This window comes from Bombus pyrosoma, linkage group LG14 (assembly GCF_014825855.1).
Source record: "Bombus pyrosoma isolate SC7728 linkage group LG14, ASM1482585v1, whole genome shotgun sequence".
Classification (NCBI taxonomy): domain Eukaryota; kingdom Metazoa; phylum Arthropoda; class Insecta; order Hymenoptera; family Apidae; genus Bombus; species Bombus pyrosoma.
In genome coordinates this window covers 2,451,474-2,479,120 of record NC_057783.1, presented here as the reverse complement: position 1 = coordinate 2,479,120, position 27,647 = coordinate 2,451,474, and the positions used below count along the sequence as shown (strand labels likewise).

Genomic DNA, 27,647 nt, shown 5'->3' with positions numbered 1-27,647 from the left:
TATTATGGAAATATTGAAATTTCGTTCTTCTCTCGGCAATATTATTTTTATTTACTATTTTTATTTACCGAGCCCCTCCAAAGACAAATCGATCAATTCTACTTTTTATAATGTTACCAATTTCATATTATCCATAATAGTCAGGTACGTACATGATTAGTAGAGTGCGAGAACTCGCGCGGGAACTCGACAATTTCGGCTGCCCGATGCTTGAATCGCAATTGGTTTGGTTGGCTTAGGGCTGTAAAGGATTCAAAAAATCGATTACGGATAGTACATAGTGCGTAATACGTGGTACGAAAATAAAAATCACAATGAATTAGATACAATTTTTTGTGAAAACTTCCAATTTTTATTATCATCTTTCTCCGTGCACTTTTTATTATTGGTTGAAGAGTATCTCTGAAAATTTTCTCATATCCATAACATGTTCGAATTGAACCACCTTCTTGGAAAAAGTGCAATACGTTTAACAAAAATTATAATTTATAACCTAACGTGTATAATCTTAAATCTGCTCGCATTCCGTGCAATTTTAATACTTGAGACACGATAATGAGCAACGACGATGACCCAATTTCAGGTAACACCGATTGGTCCAGGACGCAACTCGGCTGGGGACAGTTCAATCACTTCCAAGGTGAATATACGTCGAGTCATTCGAGTCATCAACATTCCTCGCACGCGAGTCATGCTGGTACACCGTCTTCTGGTACCGGGAATTCTGCATCGGCGGTGGAGTGGTACGACCAGGGCTACGATTATTCCCAACACGCTCAGTTGAACTATCATCGAAGCGTGGGCGGCATATTTTAACGGACGATGATTGCATGGGCATTAGTAAAAGTCAGTTAGGTATCGATCGACGTTTTATTGCGTATTATGGGTTTCGCCTTCTGGAGAACTTTCCGGTTCTCCATCTTCTTCGTCAATCCCTGTGAGTTCAGCAAGTTTGCTTTGTCTTTACTTTAGACAGTCGAGATGTCTGAGAAATAAAAATAAAGAAAATGGATAAAGGTGGATTTAGGTATGTCCTGTTAGGACATCCTTATAGATATGTTTCTCGTGGTCTTCGAGTTATATTGTACATTTTGTAAATAATGCAAAATAGGATTCGGCATTTACAATGTTGGGCAAGAGTTTTAAATCGCTGTACATTCCAAAGAATGACAAAGCTTTCAACAGTTCTTAATGAAGAGTAAGCGATGTGGCAATATGTTGATACAATACGCATTTTAGTGCTGTATTAATATAACGTTAATTGTAATACAATTAGCAAATTCTATACAAACTGCATAAGTCGTATGAGCATCAAAAAATAATCTGTAAAATACAGAAAGAAATTATTTATTAAATTATTAGTTGTTTTATTTAAAAAATTAATATTTTGTATTTAACATCGTCCCTAAATTAAAGAAAAAGTGTGGCATAGGAAACATTGAAACGTTTTCAGTACAGGAATGCAATCGCTTATTAATTAAGTGAAGGATAAAAACTAATGTTTGTATCGAAAAATTTCGTAAAAATTTCGAGATGTGTCTATTTTTGTAAATAAATCGATATATTTTTATATTTTTATTATTATACATAAGACATACACCAACCGAGTATAAAATTGCTTAACGATTAAAATTAAGGTAAGTTTCCATTCTTATTCGTAACCACGATTGTAACTGAAACATTTGCACAAAATCTACGTAAGTAGGTGTCTTCATAAAATAAGCAAATTTATTTTGCGAAGAAAGTGTAGCTCTACCATTCTACCGCTACGATATCTTTAGTCTTCTTAAATCCTATTCAAGTAGACCACATGAATCACGTATACTCCAGAATTGGATCAGATCGTTATTCATACAGCGGAATTATTTAACAATGATTGAATACGGAAGTAACACAATACGAGAATAAGGTGCACATAATTTAGCAAAAATTATGTACCACCCGAGACATTTATTACACTTGCAACATCATGAAACGAGTTAATCTCCCTTAGAAGATTACTTTCAAAGTACTACGACATATCTTGAATACAGGGCGATTTAAAGGAAAGGAAAAGCCGTAAAATAGTATTCTCATAAATACGAAACATGATTCTGCTATAAATATACGAATCAACTTTATATTTAAAATAAAGAAAACACGATCTGCTATAATTAAAATAAATGAATTTTACATGAACGTATTTGACCATAGGAAAGTACCGAAAAGAAAAGAAGAGATATCAATTGATGATACGACAAACAAGATCTTTATTTCATCGTTTATTATTATCGTTTTATTGTCATCTCGTTTACTCGTTATTGTCTAGACAAACACATTGATACATTCTCATAAAATCGAAGGCGATCGAACAACGATACACGCTATCCGCATTAGTGATAAATCGTTGATATCGATCGACTTGTAATTACCACAATTCTTCCAGAGACCGCGCTTTTACATTTAACATACACGTATTACACAATGATCTATCGATAAGTACTGAAACATGTATCATGAACAAAAAGAAAGCTGAATTTTGCGTTATTACTATCGAGCCTGCAAGCTCTCAGCGCTATAAGATTTACACCGACTACTGTTATACGTCGAAGATCGCGTCACGGCTTCCTGCATGTTTTCTTCTATTTGCGATCGTGAACCGTGGCTGTAGAAATATCGAATGAAAACTTCTAAAAAAATCTCCAACTTGCTCGGTGAACATCTCTCAATCGAACGATGAAATCCTTTCGGATACGGAAATGCTTCAGACCATCGAGTAATTCTATCTGATTGTTCGTTTTACCTACTACCATACGAATACATCTGTATTTTCAAAGTAAATGCATTGAACGTAAATAATAAAAACTAATGTTGTAATAAAACTGCTCGTTAAAAAAGGAAAACAGTATGCGAAAAGTTTCAGATAGAATTGCGAGCAATTTAGTAAATAATTTAAAAGGAATCCTAAATATTATTAAGACATTTGCATTTAAGACATATTTTACGTTGCAAAACAGATGTATCTAACGATAAGTAAGGTAGCTTCGCGAATCAGATCAGACATTAAGATTATTATTCTTAATATAACGTTATTGTCGCTGGTTATCGTCTAATTACGTTAATTTTGGAGAAAAATATTTCTGAGAAAGTTTCTTAACGTTAATAGAAGTCGCAGGAGACATTAAAAGGTACACGTGATATGTTTAATCTAACGTAAACAGCGTGAGAAATTAATACAAAAGTAGAGACTTGAGATTAGGTAAACATTATTCGAGCAACGTACAATTTTCTAATATTTCTGATAATTATACTTGCACGCCGTTAACATTACTCAGAAAGTAAATAAAATTCCTGCAAATGATAAGTATTTGTGCTGCGATACAAGAAGGGGCCATTCGTTCTGTGTAAACATAATTTCTTTGTAGACTATAAAATACTAAACTAATAAAGCTACATGATCGAATGTGATATAAATTACTGCAATAATTGGTGTTTGCTAATCTATTAGCAACGTTTCGTAAAGAATTGAACGTCGCTCTGAATTTTACCTCGTATTGACTGCTATTTTCCCTTAAACGTACGCTTAGAGTATTAAGTTAGTAAGCACTAAATTAAATACAGTATATAAAGTCGTTACATGTATATATATATATAAAACAGTACGTGTCTGACTATACGTCGATAGGAAGCGTAAATAATTCACTTTATAAAATCTTCTGTTGCTAGTGAAAATTAACAATACTGTAATAGTTAGTCAATACTTCGAGCTAGTTAAACATTTGATAGCCGTTTGAAACACGAAAAAGCTTTTAAATGTAGCATACCGTAATAATAAATACGGTACCAGTCATCCATCGCATATAATAGTTCTGCAAGTTTCCACAAGTTTGAGCTTCCATCGTTTAATCTCAACCGATATATTTGGATCGTAAGTAATCGCAACAGATTCCGCTAGATTGTTTAATTTTAGACTATCTTATATTCTACCTCTTACATGAAAAGTAACATAGAATAAAAGTTAAATAACTTAATGCAAATTCATTTACGATTCGATACCAGTTGAGAATTAAATCTACTTATTTCCCTGAATCTTTAGAAATGATTTTCATTCAGTAGTTCGTTGAAAACAAGCAATAACGCGCCCCGTATACTTTTACTTGCTAAACGCGATGATTCGAAAAGACATTTACCAGTGCCAGATAACTTGAAATCAAGAGAAAAGTTACCAGCAAATAATCTCGTACCAGTTACAGATAAATATCGAAAATTCATCGAAAATAAATCTCGTTTCTCAAAGTATTTACGTATTCATAATCGTTATTCAATTCCAGAGATGTACGAGCAAAAGTATGAACAGAATGACTAATTCATCGATATTTATCGTGTGATATATAAGTAAAAACGAGAGTGTTTATGACGATTTGGATCGCAACGAGTAAGGAAGTTTTTCATGGAAATAATTATCCGTAGTCGGTAAGACGAGAAACCTTTTGAAGCCGTGTCGACAATCCCCATGCAAGGCTTGAACGGAGTATTTCCTTGATTTGAAGTTAGGTCTTAGCGACCTTGTCGACGAGTTGGCGGAGTAGTCGGACGGGGGCCCATCTGCGGGATTCTCCCTAAAATACATGATTCAAAATTCGTGTCAAATCGCGAAATTATGTTTTCTCTGGTTACACTGCAAGTTACTAGTCTATATAGCACATATAGTCTACATAGAATCATCGTTATTACGCTACACAGCGCTTAAACACTGATATCACTAAATACAGACTACGGTCACAAAAATGGTACAAGCGAGTAGGAGGTAATTCCTTGCGTAAAAATAAATCAAAAGTGGCAAATAAGTATTATCGAGAAATACTACTTATGCGATGTCAATCGCGTCTATTGTCTAAATGTTATAACAATAGTAATATGTAGGCAACAAATTTTCAAGAAAATTTATTTTACACTTTTGATTCAGTTTCGCATGAGGCATTACTTCCTGTCCAAACGTATCATTTTATCGACTGCGTCTCGTGTAACTGCCATATCTAAGGAAAAAACGAACACAATGGTAGGTCTTCGTTATGTTTGCATAACAGCTTGTGCCATCTATTAATTAGTCTCTGCATAAAAAATTCTACAGATATAAGCTTACAAAACATCAAGTTGTTCGTTGATAGAAACGAAATTTCGATGAGCGAAGAAATTTGGCAGCAAAACACATATCTAATATTCAACACGTAACTACTTAACAGCAAAGACAGAGCAATGTTTTAGCGATAGAACTTCGAAATTTTAATAAACTCTCAAATACGCATCCGTATGAAATAACCTTAACACACTTTCCGAAACAAAAAAAGTAAAAAAAAAGAGAAACATAAATTTTCTATTCGTAATAAAACATTGTCTGCCTACAGAATAAAGGACAAAGAATAGGGTAATCTATTGTGGTACCTATACTCGTTTCTTCTTCGACTAAAGGGAACATCGACAAGATCAGAACGTTACTTACACTTTACGATTTTAGAAAACGAGAAAGCGCTAAAATAAATACACATTGTAAATCAAATATTTTCTCGTCGAAGTCACGTAAAAAGGTATGTTCTGCTTTTATAATATCCATCCTTTCCATTTTCCTGTGAAATTAATGTATCGATTATAAATCACCAATTACAGGTTAATACGAATCGAAGTTAGAAACGCTCATTCAGATAGATGACCCTGTATAGATATAGCAATGATAATTTAACAAAGGGCAGCTCTAAAACTATGATCAAAGAACTACCTATTGGCTGTCGACTGTTCGCACTAAAGTAATAATGTTGTTATATCCCAGCCAATCTAAAACATCTACCACATCAGCGCTGTAAATTGGCCGTAGCATCGAGTACACAGTTTCATAACATCGATAAGTGCACCACATCGAGACACCTACATTGCAGTTGCTACTTAACTACCGTAAACGGTCCACGTGAAAGTAGAAGAAGTAGAAGCGGAGGATGGTATATTGGCGAACGTTTGGCGTAATATGGTCATCGCGTTTTCTACGATCCGCAGAATCTCCCTTTGCGAAATACTCGAATATTCCCGATGACTCGACGACTTGTTTCCCGACGATCGTTCTTTCGTTTCATTCTTTCTACACTTTTATTCGGCCGTAGACGTTCGCGACAGCATGACGAGGAGAGAATGGAGGACAGTACAAAGAGAAAGACAACGACACAAAGAGACATAGGAGAGATATAGAGTAATTCAAAAAATACGATGGACCATCGGGAGAGACGAACCAGGTATTTCTCAAACTATCTGCTAAACTATCCGTCAGCTCCGCTTTGTTATACAATGGGACGCGTCTGCAGATTTTCATTCATCGTATCTCTATAAAATTTTGTCACAGCTCAATATTTCGTTATCTGATAAGACTAAGAATTATGGAATTGCTACGAATCTATTATTAGAGGAGCTGCTTACATCGTGCTTGTAAAAGAATCTTTAACTACGTTTATTTGATCTACGATGATGATTCCAGAGCCAACTTAGGAAATCGACTTGGTAAGATAATATAGCTATCGTTAAACCAATCCATTTACGCCGTAATAGCGAGGGAGGAATCAGATCACACGCTCAAATTTTGTATAGCTGCAAATTTTCTCCATCTACGTATAAATATATCGTGTAGTTACACGAAGATACATGAAGTTTAGAAAAGATTGTTTGCTATACGGGGAAGTATAATATCCAGTAAATCTTTTAAAATACGTAAGTTTGAGATGTTTCTTTAATAACGAGGTCCATCTCTTCCGGAATTACCCTAGAACGACGGAGCAGGTGAGAACCTAATGGTCTGACCTGCCATTCGGATACCGAAGTGAGCGCGAAAATCGCGCGACCCTCAAAGATGGAAGCCAACCAAGACGTGCCAGGGCCCCGATGTGTCTTTTACTCGCTTGAAACGTTTCCGGGTAGCCGAACTGGTCTACCTCTGGCTGCATCTCCGGTGCAGAACCTGTTTCTGACATTCACAGATAGCGCTCGATTTACGCTCGATCTCTGACTTTCACGTTCAACTACGTGGTTGACATGTCCATTCCCGACGACATGAAATACACTCGCTCGAACGGGTCGAGGTCTACTTTTATCGGGCTCTGAGTGCACAAGGATGCTTACGAAGGACATAGCGTGTCGTATTGCTGTTATTCGGTTGAAAAGTTAATTGATCTAGTCTGTCGTAAGGATGGGATGGACTATTTAATGGAAAAAGATAGGAAATTGCCATTTGGTGATTGGTGATTGCTATTTGGTGTTCGAGAAACTATTTCTATTCTTAACACTTTGTTCAGCTATTTTTCGAAAATACGAGTTGACGCGAATCATTTTCTCTGTTTAAAGTAATTTTTAAATTACTTGACATATTCGGATAATCTACATCTTTCTTTTAAAGAAAAAGAAAATAATAAATTTCACTCGAAGAATCAACAATCTCATCTTTCCACAAAGAGTTCCCTGGACACTCGAATCGAATTACAATTTTCACTCCCTAAACTTTTAACTTATTCCACAAAGAAGCAAATACACTTTACTCACCCATGAACCTCTTCTCTGCGTTCGGGTACTGTCCACTGAGCGCCTCCATCATCTCTTCGTAATCAAAACCGTTCGTATTTTGCATAACAGGCAGAGGATACTCATCGGAGAAGCCGATCTGTCTCTTGGGTCTCCTAATGTTCGAATCGATTTTCGTCAAGGAATCGTTCAACTTTTCCTCCGCAGTCTCGTAATCGTTTCTCTCACTTTGTTCCAGGTTACTCAGCTCCTGAAGATCTAACAGGTCGTTTCTCGCATTCGTTTCGTCCACCATCGATCTACCATGGCGGGAAAGAGCTCTCAGGATCACGCTTCCGGGCAAGAAAATTCCTCTCTTCAATGAAACTGGCCAAGCGGAATTTTTCGCCAAAGAAGCGACGCTTCTCTGGTTTCTAGCGGGAAAATCGCCTGTTCTGGCCAAGGAACCGACGTATCTTTTCCCATAAGGGAGTCCGTAGTCTCTGGCTACGGATGCCACGTTCCTTTTCCCGTTTTGAGGTAGAGTGAACGTTCTCGCCAAGGAAGCGACGTTCCTTTTTCCATTATAAGGCAAAGTAGATTCCCGGTTGTTACTCTTGCTCTGGTCGTAGTCACGAACCAGGGACGCGATATTACGTCTACCAGGTGGCAACGCGAAATCCCGAGCTAATGCGCCGACATTTCGTTTTTCCATCTGGAAGTCTCGTACGAAGGCTTGCAAATCTGAACGACCACCAGAGAGGAGATAATCACGGGAGATTCCTGCGTCGTTTTGTCCTGATTGCTCGCTGTTTGAGAAATGTTCAGTGAAGATTAACTACGATTTTGTACATTTTGAAATTCCTGACTTTTGGTTCATTCCGTTTATTTTTCGAATAATAAACGCTAAACAATTGATCGAAACTTCTAGGGGATTATTCATCCTTATTCTGATTTTCTAATTTCTGTTGTATTTTTCAAAGTACTTTCTCAACGATTAACTAGTTTCATTCTTTTTCAGATTCACAAGAATTACTATCAGTTCTGAATTTAAACATTCTTGAAATGTAACAACACCAAATTGTTGTAGTCTCTTCATTTGCGATTTCGTTTAAAATAATTTATGCATTAAGAAATGGTCTAGCTGGAATAGCAGATATTAAGACAAAGAACAGAACAAAATTTACCACGAAATTGAAACTTTGCTGAAAAGATGTTGCATATGCATAAAACTAATGCTAAATACATACGTACTTAATACGATTGTACCTGGAAATTGCAGCCCTCTTTTCTTCGTCATCTTCGTTTTCGGCAATACGATCCTGGATACTAATCGGTAGATCATCGTTTTTGGCCAACGTTGCGAGGCTTCTTTTCTGAGATTCAGGCAGGAACTCCCTCGCATCCATCTCGTCGCTATCGTCGAGCAAACGTCCTAGGAGATCCGGTAACTTCTGTGTTCTTCCATTGAGAATAATACTGAGATCGCCACGCATGATCGGATCCTTCAATAGTTGCAAATAAACGCGACCAGGTACGCAGATCTCCGTGTCGTCAGCCTCTTCGGTTAAAGCTCTCAGATGCGCCATGTCGTTACGACTTTTTGCATCCTGAGTTATTCTCGCTGCTCTAGAATAGGCGGCTAAATTCGAGCTGGCTTCCGGATGACGCAACAGAGCCAGGAAGGCTGCTTTTGGCATGCATTGAGTGTTATCTTCATCCTGGCATGTCACCTGAAAAATTTAAAACAACGTTTGTTGAGCTCGTATTTAAAAAGTTATCTTCCCAACAAATCCATCGAGCATTTCCAATGGAAATTAAGTGGAATTGGAAATTCAATGTCTTCTCGCGATAGAAATGAATTTTGATATAAATGTTAAAGTGTCGAAACGATAGTTTAATTAAACTATGCTTATCAAATAACACTGGAGCGATAATTTGTTCTATCTATTGTGTCTTGGTAAGAATATGTTCATTGTTATCCAACATTTTTATACTTGGACCTGTCTCGAACGAAGAAATAACTGTTTTAATTGGAAGCTTAAAAAGCTATTTTATCTTTCAACATTAAAAAATTTATATTGTACGCGTATGTATCGTCGATAATTCTTTAAAACCAATTTTCTCGATAGGAAACCTTATAACAGGCAAGATTGATACTACTACGTGAAGTATAATAAGAAAATCCCGTTCACGATTATTCCATTATTACTTGCCCTTCGTTTATATCGGTTATAAGTAGTTGTAGCTTCAATATCGACGCTAATATGTATCGATTTTGCATATATTGTAAATTGTTAGGAATATCGTATACCTTCTTAATCATCAAAAGAAGGTAAAAATTAAATTCTAAGATCATTATATAGGTAAAAACAATTCTTGATTTTATAGCGTATCGAATAACATTTCTATATTTAAATTTTAAATAATGAATTGATTAGTTGCACAACTGTGACTAATCATCCTTGAATAAACTATGTATTCAATTTATTTCCGCCAAAGCCTGGTGTTTCGGATATTCCATAGACTGTACTATCGTTTTTGGAATTTATCGATCGGATAGCTTTCATAAAGTCAAAGAATTTATCAATCCATTCGATTCGAGAGTCAGTTTCAAACTCTGGCCATTGGTTCGATTAGAAGCAGGCAACCATTTCGACAATTACAACGAGGCACAGAGTTCGAAATAAACTTACGCGTATCAGTCTCTAACAAATAAAGCCATTGTTGTAAACTGATTTTGATATATTATTCAGGAAGATTAGTTTAATCGCACATACAAAATTGGAAAAGTCAGTCCAGTATAAAACCGCATAATAACATGCATAACGCGTTACTGAAAACTTATTTTACGCTTGGTATCGCATGAACGATCTACCTTGGGAAACTAAATAATTTCTAACTGGATAACGGATATCCATAATATGCATAAAGATTGGCCGAGTAAACCTCGTATTTTATGCAGTGCAGCTAGAAAAGTTTTCGACCGTTTATTCGATGAGAGGAAAACTTGGACTTTTTAATGGAAAAAATATGAATAAATGATGCTTCCAGCAAGAGAAAGTTCAGTCCTTAGAAGAAAAAATTCTCCTTTTATACGTTTCTCTTTCAATCATGCTAAAGGAGATAAGTATCGTTTGAGAAGAAAGCAGAATGTTTTACTCCAACAAAATAAAGATATCGTAAATTATTATAACAGAACATTTGCTAAAGTATCGTCGCTCCTCCTACTCTGAAATTATTTCATTTTTACCTTCCAATCGTCGTAGCTTGAATCCGAATACAATTTGTATTCTACACCCATACGAACTACACTCACATAGACTAAATTTAATTACATAGTTTTAAGGACCACTATTCAAATACGCAAGCAAATTAATATGAGGTGGAATATTGGAATAAGATGGAAACACGAAAACTTGAACTTGAATTTATTGCGATAAAATAACGTGGCACGAGCGAGACGAAAATTGTAGAAATTATGTTTCGTTGGACTGGCATAAAACTTTCGAGACGAATATTCTCGATGTAATTAATTAACGAAGAAATAAATTAAACAGTTGACACACGTTCCTGAACTTGGCAAGTATCGTAGTCTGACATTTAATATTTGATGGAACGCTATAGGAAAAAAAGGCCAAAAAATCAGCGAGAATTTTTCAATCCTAATTCATAGTCGAAACGCGGAAATTAATTAATCGGCGCGCGCGTGATGTGTGAAATAGTGGACAGATGCGTCGTAATGAAACAGGTTCGTCGTGTCATCAAAAATTAATTTGGTTTGTTACTGATTAAAGAACATATCATTTGAACACAGATTTCATCATGCACGATGCTGTTCTGTTATTTACGAGAGATTGATCACATAAATGATATTTTGTGGAAAATTTAAAATAAATGGCTATAATATATATAGCTAAAATCCCGAAAAGTTTTACATATGTATGTAATATAATATATATATAATGTATATATATCATAATATGTATGTACAGTTTTCTATGGTAAGTTTTTAAATATTTTCGTGAGTCAGTATATATTCTCACGCATTGTATCTCAGGAATTTACTAATTTGTATGCTATATGATACGTTCTAGCATCTTCCAAGAATTCATCGGTTCGAATACGTTCGACTTCCCGCGAAGCTAAACATCCCCACTCCGATACGAATGTTAGACGAGACCACAGCGCGGGCATCATTCGATTGTCGAAAATCGTGGCGTCAAGATGTATCGATCGACACTTGAGATCATTAACTGCGTAATACATTTCCAATGCTATTCTTCTACGTTTATATGCTACTATTAGGTTTGTTTTATTAATACGCATTCATTTATTAATTTATTGAACATTATTGTAACAAAATTAAATATCCTTTCAAGTTCTTTTTTGTTTTTTATTCTTCGATTGTGCATTTGACTAGTATAGTTATCGGTAGTTCGTATTATTTACTTTTGAGACAGATTTTGTACTCGGTATATTGTTTCGTTTTAATATAATTGGTTTTGGTATTGTACATTTGTTTCCTTTTGCGCAGATTATTGGTTAATAGCAAGATCGACATGAAAGAATCAGGAATTCAAAATATAGAGGCTTTGATAATTAACGTTTAATTTGGCGGAAGCAGTCTTCTCGTGTTCATATTGCTCTCGGGATTACTGGTAATATTAATTATTGATGCAATTATTCATTCCATGACACATAACCTTATAACGTATAATTGATATGTCATAGTTGAATAATGGATAATCTATAGCTTGTTAAGAATACTAAGATGAAATTATAAAAGATTATAGAAATGAATTTGCTATTTCGAGTATATTAAATTATATGTCAATCCTAAATAAATTAAAGCAGTCATTTTGTTGTTTTAATCCATACTTTCACACGAAATTCTAAACAGTTCAACAGAGTAGATTTGTTTAACAAATGTCTGAACTTAAACTAGATACACTAGATTTCGTTATATTCGCAAGAAATTGAAATAACTTACATTTTAAATTGAACTCAATTTACAGATTATGGAAAAAGGACCATGGGCTTCCAACTTATATCTTGCTATATACATTTCCCGCACGAATTTTCTATAGTAGCGTCATCTCCTGACTTTTTTAAATATGTAACTTTTATTATTCTCATAAAGAGGTCACTATTACACCGGGATCACTTTTGATATGCAACACAATCGACACTGTTTTTATTTGAACAATTTGTAATATTTCACGTTTTTTCAAAGGTTTTTTACAACCTCCGCTTTTTCCCGTTCTCTGGAGAGGATCTAATCTGCAATTAAATGAGTGCTTCAAAAGCCAAGAATGTAAGTAACTTACATGTTGTATTTCAATTCTAAAAAGATCAACTTCTCTCATTATTTCGCATATTCCAAGTAATTAACACTGCCTTTAATAACAATTTATTGATATTCGTGTTTTGTTAAAGATTTCTCACAATCTCTACTTCCACCATGGGACGGTTTTTACTTGATAACCGCTTTTCAGATGACTTCTCGCATATCGCACCATCGATAACAACGACCTTCGCGTCTAATCGTAAGTCGCATGCATTTCTGTTCCTCCTGTCAGTCAATCATGTCGTAGGATGAAAGATTCGATTCGACATGAGTGACTGGTAGTATTACATAGAAATTAAAAAAATTTTTTAATTTAAGATAAGATTTACGATTGATATTTTATATTAATTTGAGTATCTTGGATTGAAAATATGTTTAGCACAATAAACTTTTAAAATGAAAATTAATATTCTATGCAAGGAACTTCGCGATAAGCAAATTTCAGAACCTTTATTCTAAACCTTTTTTCTATATTCTAGATTTTCATGCGAATAAAAATATTAAATATTAAAGGAAAATTTCAGATAAAGAGAAATATTATTTGATAATTCATTTGGATGTTCGTATTTTATCCGATCAGGATCCATTTAATTAATAGTAAAGTTTCCTCGGAACCTGCCAAGTCAACTACGATAAGCATGTTCTCTAATTTGACATATTCTATTGAGCAAACTAGTTTAACAAAGCTTAGTAACACTAATCCAATCTCATAATCGCGAACAATATAAATGCATCTATTATTTAATACATTTAAAACTTAATACACGAAAAGAATGTGCAAAACATTAAGGTGACATAATATATCTACTTTTAATATTAAAATAAAATAAATTTCTGTCAGTTTGTTGATATAATATCCTTGTTAAATTCGTTTTGGTTTACTTCTGCAAACTTTCTACCAACTTTCTGCAAATTTGTTGCATTTATCCTATTGCTGTCGTGGTAGTACTAATATCCATTTGTCGAGAAAGTACTTGAGAAATATAATAACGAAAGATGATATTTATGTACTACATTTAATTATATTTAATTGTGGGGGAAATAGTGAAATAAACACACGTAACTTCACGCCTTCTGGCAGGTGCAGACATTTTATGAAGTTGGGACAAATGTCGAGGACGTTAACTGCGTATCGTGAAACTAAACAGCAATTTCGTGCAGCCGAGTTGCTCGATATTACACGAACTTCATTATACGCCAACCCACAATGAAGCAAAAGTATTTATCACACTAAAAGTATGAGAAATCGACTACATGATGATAATTCATAGCAAAATTTATTCGAAATTAGTTACATAACGTTCTTACTATATCTTTTTTATTAGTAAAACACATAACGTATTGTATGTTTTCATATCAATATTTAAAGTTAATAGTTTACTTTCAGATTTATTCCAATTATTATTAAATAAAAATTGAAATGTTATTCGCGGATTAAACAAAAGGAAAAACAACAATTCTACCTTCGTTTTATTTTAATTGCTCGTTTATTTGTTTATCAGAATAAAATTATCGCAGATACTTCTGTTCATTGATTTAGGTATCATTTCAAAAACAAACATATTGCAATTGAAATACGCATTAGGAAAATAAAATAAAAAGTAAAAATGGAAAATTTCTATCGTGTAACTCAAATGGAATTCATCTGTCAATTTCCTTTATTTTTTAAGTGACGATCAATTCTCGGAAAGCTTAATTTTCCTTCAAGTATTATCTTGATACTGTTTACCGTGGATTATTTTCAATAGTCTTTCACGCAGCATTGTTCTTGATTGTATTTTCTGATCTCTCACTTGACTTACATTTCAATGAAAGATTATCAGTCTTAAATTGCTAACAAATCATTGTTGTTCCTTAAAATACTGAACGCATACTTCTAGTAAAGCTTACGATTGATTTTCCAGATCTAAATACACAAAATTACCTACGTGAATTTCTTGATGGCTCATAACGTCGAATAACAAAGACGTGATCATTTTATTATAGTAGATGATTTTAATAATTCAGTACGCCTATTATTTCTCTTTCCATCATTTATAACAAATATATTTCACGTATATATATTAGCTGTGCATTTTTACACGACTAACACAAATAATTAAATAACTCGTCAATATCTTAGGAAACTTAAACAAGTTATGTATAATGCATATCAGTGAATTCGCTGGATATCAAACGAATATTCTATGCATCTGATGCACTATGCAATGCTATTGAAATGTTGATTTCCTCTCTATGCCACATTTTACGTACCTATCTTATTAGCCGAAACACAGTATCGAATTTGCCGTGTTTCAAAATCAATTCTCATCGGTAAACATGAATTTCAAAGTTAAGAGCGAGGTAGCAGATTCACGTAAATCCTAGAGTACCAGAGTAGAAACGTTTTAACCTGAGAAGCAAATTCTAAATTCTAATATATCTTCGTTTACTTAAAAATTACCTATCATGCGTATCATATGCACGTCATTTTGACAATATTAAAGGGAAACCACTGTTGATGTTAGCTTGCAGTAGGTATTGTCGCTGATAATCAAGAGCGTGTCTCATTAAATCTACCCTCGTCTCATCCCTTTTCTTCGTACATGTTTAACAATGTTGCCCTTGGTCGCGTAGATTAAATTGCATTCCTAAAGCGACGCTCGACTGGCATCTAAAAGTTAAACGAATATTTCAACGAATTACCTAATTAAACCACCATATAATAACTTAAGCGCAACTGTGTACTTTGTAATTTTGTTTTAAGCTATTGTCTTTGCAATTTAGCCCAATTCCACGAAGTAGCTTGATTACTGTTCAACAGATTACGTCGCGTCATGTTCATTATTCGACTCTTGTTGATGACAGACCACACAATTTTGAGTATTCGTTATAATAACCAGATATTTCTCCGCGAATATTTATACTTTTATATTTTTATGAAATATGACTTGTTAAAGATTTTAAAAATGATATTTTAAAAATAGTATTAAAAATAAAATTCCACATCTTGGTTATAAAGGGTTTCGCAAAATTTATCACAAGCCTGGTATTCATCTCCTCAAAGTCAACAAAAATCTATGCAGCCCTAATATTTCGCGTATTTAGAAATGACAAGAATGTCAATTCGTCAAAGAGCGAAATTCTAAAGCGCGTTCTTTGAATGTCTAAACCCCAAAGACGATGACTCCTTACTTTTGAGTCTCGTTCCAACAGGATAAACTTTTAAAGTTTCTGTAATTTCGTGGCTTGCCCCATGAGTTATTTCAGTCACCGGGTTTCTCGTTCCGTTACATAAATCAAGAACGATCTCAGAGAAAGCCCGGCAAAATTAACCGAGCGAAAATCATCCCTGTCAAAGGAAACAGCCAATTCCATTGATCGAGATATATTTATTTTCCTTGGGGAAGAAGAATTAAACCGAATTTCTCTTATCTGTTTTATTTTTATATGTCGTAACGAAGATAAGTCCATCAAATTAATAATAATTTAAAAAAAAATAAATAAATAATGTATGGGTTCCTGTTTTTTTACGGTTTTATTTAAATGACTTTTTATCAATTTTCTTCATACTACGAGAGACAAAAAGCTTATTATTATTTATTATTTAGGTAATAGGCGGATTACAAATATAAGTAAGAATGTAGAGAGACGAAAAGTTACCTTTACCTTATTACATGGGAATATTAATTATCAGAAAGTATCATTGTTAATTCATTTATGTATTGCCATTAAGTATTGCCATGTCTGCATTGAGAATCTCTCATTGCCTACCCCTTAAAATCTCAGAAATTGTAAAATACAAAAAGCACAGAAATAAAAGAAGAGGAAAAATTGAAAAAGCAATAAGCCATTTTTAAATCTCCAAGAAAGTTGTATCGCAAGTTGATCCATTCGTAAAATTTTAAATTGGTTCTGAAGTCGGTATGGATTCCGCGATATGAAACTTGTCCGATTAGAATTTACCGGCAGAGGGACAGGAAATCGTTTGGACAACTGAAGCGACAAGTGACAAAGCGTTTTCCAATTTACCGAAACGAGTTTCGATAACAGCCACTCGAGAGACATAGTTTCTTTCTTCGTAGAAGAAACTGCGCAAACATTTCTCATTCTCCGCGCGCGTCTTCTCTTTTTTACGTGCAATTGCATATATTCTACGTGTGTAACTGTCTCTCTATTTTACCGACTTGCGAGCGTTTCGTATCGCAACTTATCACGTGGTCTTGCAGAAGAAATCGCTCGAAGAATACACCTATCGCAAATCGATTTAATGCCCCTGTAAACCTGCAACCCGCCTATCGACGCTGTAATATTGCGAATGAGATTATGCTCGACGTGGATAAAATAAGATCGTGTCAATGATACGTAAAGAACGAGGATTTCTTTCATATTATTCCTTATTTCTTTCATGTTATTCTTTATTAAATTACGCGAGAATTTTCCATGACATTAGAAGATTTATTTATAAAAATGAATATATAAAACGAATAGAAGTGTAAGAAAAAGATCCTTACAGATTTTTAGTTCTATGCTATGTAACTTAATTTTATTTGTTTTCAAATTAAAATATAATTTCTAAATTGTGGATGTTTCTTTTTAGAAAACTCAGAATTGCAGAAATGCACAAATTGATGTAGAAAAATATATAAAATATCCAAAGTATGGCACTCGTTGTAACATTTAATAGGAATTTTTACTTAAGTTTTACATAATAATAGCAGCAGCAGAATTTATTTTCAGCCTAGCGGAATAAAAAGAACTCCATTCATAATTATCTTCTGTATCGTCTTGCATTCTCTTTTATTCATCTATACGCACATCCATTCGTTCACAGACACAATCTTATTTTACCCTTATTTTCCTGTTACATATTATCTATTGTCTATCATTTGTTTAGCTATTAACCATATTATATATTATACAATATTTTCCAAAATATAAGTTCTGTATAACTTCCCCTCTTTTCATTTAGATTATAATAAATGATTGGAACGGAATGTTGTAAATAAAATATATTAATCATGACTGTAGGGACGCCGTGTGTTGTCACCTGATGTGAATCGTATTGCACTGTATCGTGATTTATTCTTGTCACTTGCATCAACCTCACAGACTAACCGAGAAAATATCGACAAAATCGTTTGAATAACGTTCCTCACAGTAACATATGTGCACGTATAATTAAAGACCTATCAGCCAAATTTCTATGCTTCGACAAATATTTTAAACTGTAGTCTGATAACGTCCTATGCAAATGCTACAGAAGACTGTCATTCGTATTTCTTCCCTCGCGGAAATTAACCTTTGTTCTTTAGTTAATTACTAGCTTGCGTATATTTAATTAAAATCGAATTTCAGTTACAGTTACAGTAGCATTTTTAAAACCCTGTGCGAGAGTCAATTTTCTAAAAATAATTTCATAACTTTTTTTGGTTGACAATTATCGGAAAAGTTCATTATCCCGCTCACGTTTCTTATGAGAAATATCTTAAATTTTCTGAGGCTAGACACATACTTTAATTTCGTAAGAGCTAACTTGAAAGATTTCGATCGGACACTACAGTTACTGAAATTGTTGAAACGTACCAGTCTCTTCCAAATATTATAAAGCTCAGTTTATAATTCTATCTGATAATAACAGCGATTATTGATAATCTATAACCCACCATTATAGTGATTGATGCGGATGCAAACGACGAATTAGAAACATACATGAAAACGAATTGTCTGAAAAGCAATTTTACAAATCTTGCCGGTTGACAAATTGCAAACAAGACAACGAATAAAGAACGCTCGATGCAAGAGATCTGTTTCCGCAAGGCAATTTGCCAATTGCCCCGCTAACGAGCTCCGATCCTAGTCCATCTTCGTTCCCAAACATGTTCAAAATCGCAATGGTTAAAGATGGAAATATCATTCGTTATGTTTCACTCAACAGGGTTTCATCGAGGTTTCCACGCGAATCACATTTCTCCGCTTATCGCATGTAAACCGACAGTGACGTTTGCAAAGGGGGAAAAAGGATCAGCTGAAAGGAAGGGATGGATCATGGATGACGATGTAGCAAGGACAGGTCCGCACCTTCAATGGTTGCTCGTTCGTGCGAAAACTCCACGGACGAAAAGCACGACGAGCCAGTTTCGCACATAATCCGGCGAAAGAGATGTGACCTTTTCGTTATCGTTTGATTCCCGGAACACGACAGTCGAGGTCAACGAGAATCTGCTCAGTTGGACCATTTTCGGCACTCCGATACATCGCGAGGGTTGCTTCGTGGAAAATATCTCCGCTCACCGGAAATCGTAAATCGTCCGATACGCGGAATACCGACTGTAATATGCGCAAAGTTCGGCGAAATCACTGTGACATGGAATTTCGAAGAAATTGTTCTACACGATTTTGAGCGGGCTAAAAGTGATGTAGATTAATGGCAGCAGCCCTCGGGTGGGTGGAAGCAAATGTTCGAATGAAAAGGTCATTTGAAATCGTTTTTATTCTTCTTGTAGCGCGCTTGCCATTATTTATGATTTAGTTATTTCAATTAAAGATCCGGGAAAAAGGAATTGCGATTATTTGGTGGGAAACTTGTAACCGTTTGGAAGTAAGATTGATCGTTTTGGGATACGAAAATAATTTTAGATGCGAGCGTAGACGTGAACAATTATTAGTCGATGACTCGATGCTATGATTAATTAACCGATAAAATTGCGATTCGTTTGCGAGATTTTTATACCGAAGAAATATTACGATAATTGTCTACGAACTAGTTTTGGTCGAATTGTTTGGCTCTTAAACGATGTTAGAAAATACAATTATTATCCAACATATCTGATGACAGTTGCGCACATAAAAATTCATCTAGATCGCCAACTTTAATTAACTTGTCCACTATTGACTTCCAATCGATACTCATATGATATTCCTCGTTTAGAAAATACATTCCGAATCTATCGGTATACTTCTGCTTTTTTCCACAATATTGGATTTCATTCTTATTCGTTTCTATTCATTCTTAGTGACAAAAGATGCTAATGGAATTTATAGAAAATATTCTTACGCACATGCATTATCAACTGTGAAATATGCGTTTAAGTTAAACAATTAAATTGTTATTCAAATACTCGAGTAGATGTTATGCTAGTTGCCACCGGTAGCATTATCTTTGATCAACTATGTTTTCAAATGTGTATTCCACTCTCTTGTAGACTCTCATCGCGCTTTCACGAGACGGAAATTACTGATCGTCGATAAAAGCCAGCGCGATGTCTTGAAGAAGGTCCTCATCGCGGATCACACTTGAATTTGTACTTTGATAAACTTCGTATGCTTTACCATTTCCTGTGCGAATGCGAAATGTTCTGGAATGTGTGTGTCGTGAAATGTCGGTCGGTAGTAACTACGTATTCAAACCACCTGAACATTTACCGGTGGATACCACGAAAAGTTTGCAAGAAGAGATTCGAGAATTTTGAGGAATTTCAAGAAAAAAATATTCTCTTTCACTTAATCTTTCGCATTGCGAACATCTTTACGAGAAAACTAATTGATCTCTATGAGAACAGTAAACGAGCATTTGGTGTTTTCTACTCGCGAATTTAAGAAACTCGACAAAATATATAATTATATAATTATCATATAAATATATAATTTTAATTTTTGATCATCTGAGTTCAATTTTCTCAAAAGCAGAACTTTGTTTCGCTAATTTTTCGTCCATAACGTCGAACAGATCTATTGCTTCGTAATACAGTAATTTTTTCATTGAATTATAATATCGTTCGTGTCTCGAAACCAATAAGATTACTCGTTAAAATCAACCCACGACATACGATTCAATAGAACGTTGTTAAATATGAGATCGCAACTATGAAATAGTAGAAAATATAATGAAAACCATATTCAGCTAATGATCGAATGACTAGTAAACGCGTTGTCCCGGTTTATTTCCAAAGGATATTCGGAATGTAAATGAATTTGGTCGCGTGTCATCCACAGGTCGCAGTGAATAAAAGAGACAATGAATAACCACTCTCGAAAACTAATTAAATTTCCTGCAAGGATAACGCGTTTCCTTGCTGGCAATTGCTCCTGCTCGACGCGTAAAACGAGCAAGAACGATAGTAAAACTACCTCGAACGATACCTATTTACGCTATTTTTCCTATTAATTGCGCAATGAATATAATACATTACCTCGGAAGCACATTTTTACTAAATTAATTTATTTAATTTATTTGCCGTACAGTAAGAAAATAATAACAAGAAGGTAAATAATTTTGAAGTAACAACGAGATTCTGTTACAAAGGTTAAAAATAATGTTCTCTAGAGGATGATCTTTTCTTTGATACTATTGATATCAATTAATATGAAAGAATCGATAGAAGAAACTAAACAACTCTGAGGGAGAAGGTACAGGTAAAAGATAAATTGAACAAGAAAAAACAAGATAATGCGGAAATAAAGATGCTCGCCGATGGCCTTAGAGAACTTTAAGACGAATCAGCGACAGTATCGACGTTCTATACAAATTTGCACGGTGAAATTAAAAAACTTGCTGCATCGAGAAAGTTGTCGCGATCTTGGGAAAATTTCGCTACTTTGTGACAAATAAAACTTGACGATGAATGGAGTTGGGAATTGCCTAGAGTAAAGAACAATGGCGCTCTCGAATGGACCATTGTGTAAGAAATCGATAGCTTTTTGCTATTTCTTTTTATCTCGTAATCACAGCGAAATTATACTCGTGTTACATCACGCCTTTAGAAAAGTCTTCTTTTCTTATCTCCATGAATAAAAATAGATATTCTAGACACAGGGTATATTAGATATCATTTATATGCGAAAATGAATTGAATTCTTGGTGGGAAAGTAAATCGGAAATGGCAATTTTCAACTACGACACTTTGTTTTCGAGCAAACCGACCAAAACGTCGAAGAACAGTCTCGTCGTAAGTGATTTGTTCAAATTTATGAAACTTTTTACTTAACACGATGTTAAAGTTTTAGATACGTGTTTGAGAACTTGTCGCGGTGTAACTTCTTACGCAAAGAGGAGAAAAAGTCCAAGTATAGTATCTTAATTAATTTTACGTAAAATTGTAAGTTTCATTCGAATTCTAACTACACGAACTTATATATTATCTCAGATTAACAAAGTATCGATGTAGCGTCGTAGAAAGATTGATAGAAGGAACGTACAGTTTAAGAATACTTTATATAATTTCCTTTCTATCGTAAATAATTATTTCATTGAAAACACGTACATTCTTCAACAAGTATACTGCTCGATACTTAGTAAAAGATCACATAAAAATACCGCACAATCGCTATAATTCATATTCCTTATGATTGATCGGTTTAGTTACGTGATCTTTATTGTACACCATCCAAACATCGATGGTCATGATTTACGCCCCCGAGCATCGAACAATGATTCTGACGATGATTAAAAACTGTCGATTTTTCGGACGATAGGTACCGCGCTTCTATCTGTTTTCTTTCACACATGCAGCTGATATTTGTCCCTTCTTTTTCATCGTATAGATGACATAGATTTTAATTAAAAACATATTGCACGATCTGTTATAATTTAATCTCGAAGAAAGTAGTAGATTTTAAAGCCGATTTTCACTTCCATATCTGCTGACCGATCGTATTTTATTGATACAACGAACTACTGATTTCATATTTACGATTTATTGATTTCTTCTTTCATGTTAAATTAACGCAATGGCAAAGAAGGTAATATAATAGAGAATAGATAGTATTTAATTTATTTTAATTTTTTATTTGAAATAAAATTTCTATATATATTGAAGAATAAGACTGTTGGTATCGTTCAGGAATAAGATGTTCGTATCGTTCATGAATAAGATAAAGATATGTACGTACCATTATTGGTTTCTCCCATTTATCACAACACGTCAAATTGACACAAGGAAACGAGGGTTAGATTCATACAGGCAAGATAGGCAACATAAATATTTGCGGAAAAAATTGCACATTTATACGATACATGTATATGATATACGATACTTAACGTTTTATATCGGATCAGTAGTTATAAGAAGAATTGCAACAAATGTTTATGCAATTGAATCATTCGGTGTTTTTGTCTATATGTTTCTATATTTCTCAAATGAATTAATTTTTTAATTGGTATAATTAAAGACATTTTTAGGACACACCTTTTTTCCAACATCAAAGATTACTTGTAATTTCTCGAGCAAAATGAATCTCTATACTTTATCCGTGTTATCCATCGTTTTATCTCCCTTGAAACGTGCCTTATATTACACAGATCGGATCACAGAAAAACTCGCGAGTTAAACCCTTGGGCAAAGAAACGCACTAATTAATGAAGCTTTTTAAGGAAATGATATTCTGAATATTCAATGAATCCTATAATGCCAATTATGACGTACGGTTATCAAGCATTCTATCACCAAAGAATCGATCGATTTATTAAAAGATTTCAATGTAATATTTTTGCCACAACGTTTGGACAATTTGCGTAGAAAAATATGTTGCATAATTTTAATTACCTAGGTGTTGAATTATTATTATAAGAATGTATCAGAATTATTTAGGAATCGTATAGATTTTGAAAGTGCAATTATTGCTAGATTTATATCGTGCAATTAGAACAGTTGTGAATTAGTGAACTGTATTGCGATTCATAATCTATCAACGTAATAATAATCTATTATAGTCGATATCAATCATCTTAACCCCTGTATCAATGTTATAGTATATCAATTGACATGTTAACTATGTATATGCTCGCTATCATAATCATGAGGAATCTACTATCAAGTTTCTGTGATTTCTTCCCAAATGGTGAACCATCTAATCAATTAGATATAATATAATTTCAATTAAAGATGAAAAATTCTTTAATCGATCGCTGTGACAAGAGGGAAATCGTTCACGCGGACAAGTCGGGATAAGATTACCAATTTTCAACTACGGAATTTAATTATTACCAGAACACGCGATTCGATCTCTATGGTTCCGTATTTCGAGCGCTAATCCATTTGATCAAGATATTCCCTTTGTTCCGAAATTCGGATCACATTTTGAGAGCGTTAATTACCCAACCATCAAATTTCAAGCGATTTAAAATTTTTAATAAGCAGTGGTACTCTATCAAGAAGTTCTCGCGTTCTGTACGCTCGTTAATTTCAACGTTTCTGAATCATTCGAATAATTATTTCTTTCTCTTTGTTATTAATTTCTATAAAAGATGTAACTCAAAAACATTAGGAAAATGTTATTTCATAAGAATAACAAATTTCTTGAAAGTACGTATACTTCTGAATTAATTTAATACAAAATTAAATAAATGTATATTACCGTACATATTGATAATTTATTTTACAACTAAAAATTGTTATTTTAGCGAATCTTTTCTGCCAATGTCCGATACTCGAAAAATTATTCAATTCTATCGAATATTTTGAAATATAGTTTGCGACTTTTTAAATTTTCTTTTAACGTCGTAGTTCGATAAATATTATTCGCTCTTAACGATTATGTTACTTTTAAAAAATTCATTTCGCAGCATATTTCTACAGAATTTGATTTTTCCTAAATTGTAATAATTCTTCAAATTTTTAAATTCCCGTAATGTTACTGCTACATTAATAAAGTAACAAAATGCGCCAAGAATGTTCAAACTATGTCATTGTATCCTATAGAGGAAGAAAGATATACTTGTGAAAATATGTTTTATTAAATTTTACAAGAAAAATATGAAAGTCCTTTTATGAACCTTGCGTAAATGAAATTTTTTACTCCACGAATAAAAATCGCAGCATGGAATCAGATTAAGGTGTTCCTTTCTTAGTCTGAAAGGATACGTTACCTTAAGAAATTGAAAAATTAGAAAATTGCTAGCCATAAAAATATCGCATAAAAGATCCACTTTAAAATCCAACAAACCGATGATTATATCATTGGTATTTTTTAACTGAACACATTTGCATTTGCTTACTTTACGTTCTTCGTTCGATTAAACCACGCTCGAACGATTACAAACCCCATCGTGGACAAACTAACGAACAAGAATACCAAAGAAGCTACCAACGACTCTACATATTCTGTTCATAACGAAATCCCAGTAACTTTACAGTAACTTCGTCTTTCTCTCAATTTCTCGCAACTTTCCTCGCCACCTGACGCTAAACGCGTACGAAAAGAAAAGTTGCCCGCCAAGTACCTTAAGTAAGTACTTTGCGAGGAAACGACCGAATGGCACGGAGTGGAAGGAAGAAAAATGATAAACTCACCAAAGGAAGGCGGATCTCGTTGACGACGAAGATGTAGAGCAAGAGGCTGACAAGGTGGTTTCCGGTCAGACCCATTTCGTAAACTTTGTCACAGTGTCCTTCCAACGCGGTTCGCCAAATCTGAATACCGGCTGTGTACGCGGCCGCTTCCTTATATAGGGTACATTTCACCCCGCGCAGGCGTTCCATCCCCCATAGAGCACACCTACACCGGATGGTACACGCTGTACACACACCATCGCTGAGAATTTCTGTTGGTGGATCACGCAATATGCGTAGATCTCCTGTTCCGTGTACACCTCGTCCTCCTCCGATGGACCACTTTGAAAAGGAAGAACGGATAAAAAAGAGAAAGTGGGGGAGAGAGAGAGAGAGAGAGAGAGAGAGAGAAGAGACACGACGTGATTTTTTAACTACGACTCGGTTAATATGCCCGTGGATTATTGCGCGTCGACGGGAAAACGCGATGACTCGGTTGCTCAAACGAGGAAAAACTTCCTGCGGAAACTTTATTGGCACTTTTGACTTCTCTTTCGCCTTTCTTTTTATTTTTAGTCCTGTTTATTTTTATTTCGCGTGTTTTTTTTTATCCGCCGATGAATAGCTCATTGATTCCGTCGTCGAAGAAGCGGACACATTGTAGCGAGTCGCATTGTCAGCGACACTTGATAATTGAATCGAGGACAAAGACCCTCTGTGACTTTATTTGAGGAACTGTGCAGGATAGGTATACCGAGGTTGTTCCGAGGGGAAATGCGAAAGCTGTCGGTAACTTTTCGCGGTTTTATTTTCGAGTTCGCTTGGGGTTTGAAACTGTCTGAAATTAGCTTCTGATGCTCCTTTAAGGGAAAAGGGGAATAGATGGTAAAGGGAAGGGAATCGCGGTGAAATGGTTGTATAATTAACAGGCATGAAAACGTAATCTTCAATGGAAATTTTTTGGTCCGTTTTTATCTTCGTGTTCCGCAATTTCGATGTATGCAACGCAGCTATCTGTGCGTAATGAAGCGCGTAAAGGACGTGAAAATGCAGATGATAATTTTCATTTAAAAAATACCGTTTTAAAGTATCCTTATTTTTACTTTTTATTGCAAAGTTCGCGTTCAATTTCTGAAAGATTGAAAAAGTCAAACTACGATGGAATAACATTTTTAATAAAATACATCCAAAGAATTCTGTACAAAGCGTACAATCAACCATTAATTATAATGCACCGTTTAAGTCAGCTATTAAACACCGTGTCAAATTTAAATCCTATAGCAATATAGCATACATGAAATTTAATATCATATAGCGATACTCGGTCGCATTTATCAAATATGTACTAGATCTGACGTAACGGAATAATTGTAATAATGCAAAATTTGCAGTAATTATCGAAGATTACTATTTTATTTAATTACGTTTCATATCCGAGTAAATACAGAATTCGCCAAAATTAATATCGAATAAACAAATGAACATCAAGTTGTTTAATGACTATTAGTGGAAAAGAGCACGAACTGAACATTCTCTTGGTAAAATAATAAACAAAGAAGTAACTTGAAAACGAACGAATTTTATGCAATATCCCTCTCAAACTCTGATCTAAAAGCATATAGCAGCTTGTACAGTCACAACAGTATATCCTTCCTTAAACCGGCCTGCATAAATCGTACCTATTTTGTTACTTTTTAAATAGTTTACTCTATGTATTTTTATATAAGAGTAATTTAAACAATTTTGTAAATCCCTCGTTGAAATGAAGATATCGCGCTGCATGAATACGAAGGAAACGATAGAATGAAAATACGTTAGGCGTTGAAAAGACACAGAATGTGGACAAAAAAAAGTGTTACCAAAAAAAAATGAGCGATTGCAAAAAAAAAATCGCGCTACGCCGATGTTGACCTGTGTAGAACTGTATGGATCGATGCAGTGCCCGGATATAGTGTCATATTGTTTTAAAAACAGTGGAAAATACCGTTTCTCTCCTTAAGCCTTAAATCATTCCACCAAAAACGATACTTTCCATTCTCTCTTTATATAACATTACACTTTTCTTCGATCCTTTTTCTTTCTCTTTATTTAACGATAATTTTAACGATATTGTTTGACGATATTCGATTGCCAGACGCATCAACATTTTTATAAAACGAGCTTCTTCGTTTTACAAATTCTCAAGCATTTCCCATTAACGTGACGCTACTCTTTTTCCCAGTACAGCCATTATAAGCCAAGTAATTAAACTACTTATCGCTTTCCTTAATCGTTTAATAGCCGATTGGCCAAGTCATGATTTAATAATAAAGATTTATCGTGATAATTTATTGTTCAATATTGAGAATTAAGTTCACGAAATATCGATAAATTGATAATATTTGATACTGCTACAGAAACGTTCTGACAAGATATTTGGCGTTGCAAACAGGTGTTGGACGAAACAAACAAAAATGTGAATATTTTAATTTAGATTTATTAGGCCCTTCGCTTTTTCGGGATAGATATTTCTGAAACTTATACTCCCTTCATAAATATAA

General features: G+C 34.3%; 3 protein-coding genes across 7 annotated transcripts in view; 2 read left to right on the top strand and 1 right to left on the bottom strand.

Annotated features, from left to right (window-relative positions):
- LOC122575147 (protein gooseberry-neuro-like) overlaps nucleotides 1-2,098 on the top strand; it is a 29,474-nt gene extending 27,376 nt beyond the window's left edge. The window contains exon 6 of the mRNA XM_043743706.1: nucleotides 584-2,098. Within this exon, the coding sequence (XP_043599641.1) occupies nucleotides 584-816 (233 nt within the window). The 3' untranslated portion in view covers nucleotides 817-2,098. The remainder of the gene's footprint in view (nucleotides 1-583) is intronic.
- A 127-nt stretch (nucleotides 2,099-2,225) lies between these two features.
- LOC122575145 (neuropeptide-like 1) lies at nucleotides 2,226-26,390 on the bottom strand. 4 transcript variants are annotated; one of them, XM_043743700.1, is made up of 5 exons: nucleotides 25,129-26,390; nucleotides 8,764-9,242; nucleotides 7,552-8,318; nucleotides 6,817-6,979; nucleotides 2,226-4,598 (listed from the first exon to the last, which is right to left on the bottom strand). In XM_043743700.1, exons 1-5 carry the CDS (start codon nucleotides 25,315-25,317, stop codon nucleotides 4,391-4,393), a joined length of 1,806 nt encoding a protein of 601 aa, XP_043599635.1. In that variant the 5' UTR covers nucleotides 25,318-26,390; the 3' UTR covers nucleotides 2,226-4,390. The 4 variants fall into 4 exon arrangements, with proteins under 4 accessions (XP_043599635.1, XP_043599636.1, XP_043599637.1 ...); XM_043743701.1 differs by having other exon boundaries at nucleotides 8,779-9,242; nucleotides 25,129-26,388; XM_043743702.1 differs by lacking the exon at nucleotides 6,817-6,979 and having other exon boundaries at nucleotides 4,405-4,598; nucleotides 25,129-26,383.
- The window catches only part of LOC122575149, a 35,436-nt gene continuing 19,480 nt past the window's right edge, over nucleotides 11,692-27,647 (top strand). For both annotated transcript variants that reach the window (XM_043743708.1, XM_043743709.1), the window contains exons 1-4: nucleotides 11,692-11,817; nucleotides 12,047-12,170; nucleotides 12,746-12,826; nucleotides 12,949-13,058. In XM_043743708.1, coding sequence (XP_043599643.1) covers nucleotides 12,974-13,058 — 85 coding nt within the window. In that variant the 5' untranslated portion in view covers nucleotides 11,692-11,817; nucleotides 12,047-12,170; nucleotides 12,746-12,826; nucleotides 12,949-12,973. The remainder of the gene's footprint in view (nucleotides 11,818-12,046; nucleotides 12,171-12,745; nucleotides 12,827-12,948; nucleotides 13,059-27,647) is intronic.

What these genes read in the sequence shown, in the direction of transcription:
- LOC122575145 (XM_043743700.1), bottom strand. Translation starts at nt 25,317, where the DNA reads ATGGAACGCCTGCGCGGGGTGAAATGTACCCTATATAAGGAAGCGGCC. An exon ending in ACGAGATCCGCCTTCCTTTG is followed by an intron (nt 9,243 to 25,128) that starts GTGAGTTTATCA and finishes TAAATTTTTCAG; the next exon opens with GTGACATGCCAGGATGAAGA. An exon ending in CTTCGGTATCCGAATGGCAG is followed by an intron (nt 4,599 to 6,816) that starts GTCAGACCATTA and finishes CATGTATTTTAG; the next exon opens with GGAGAATCCCGCAGATGGGC.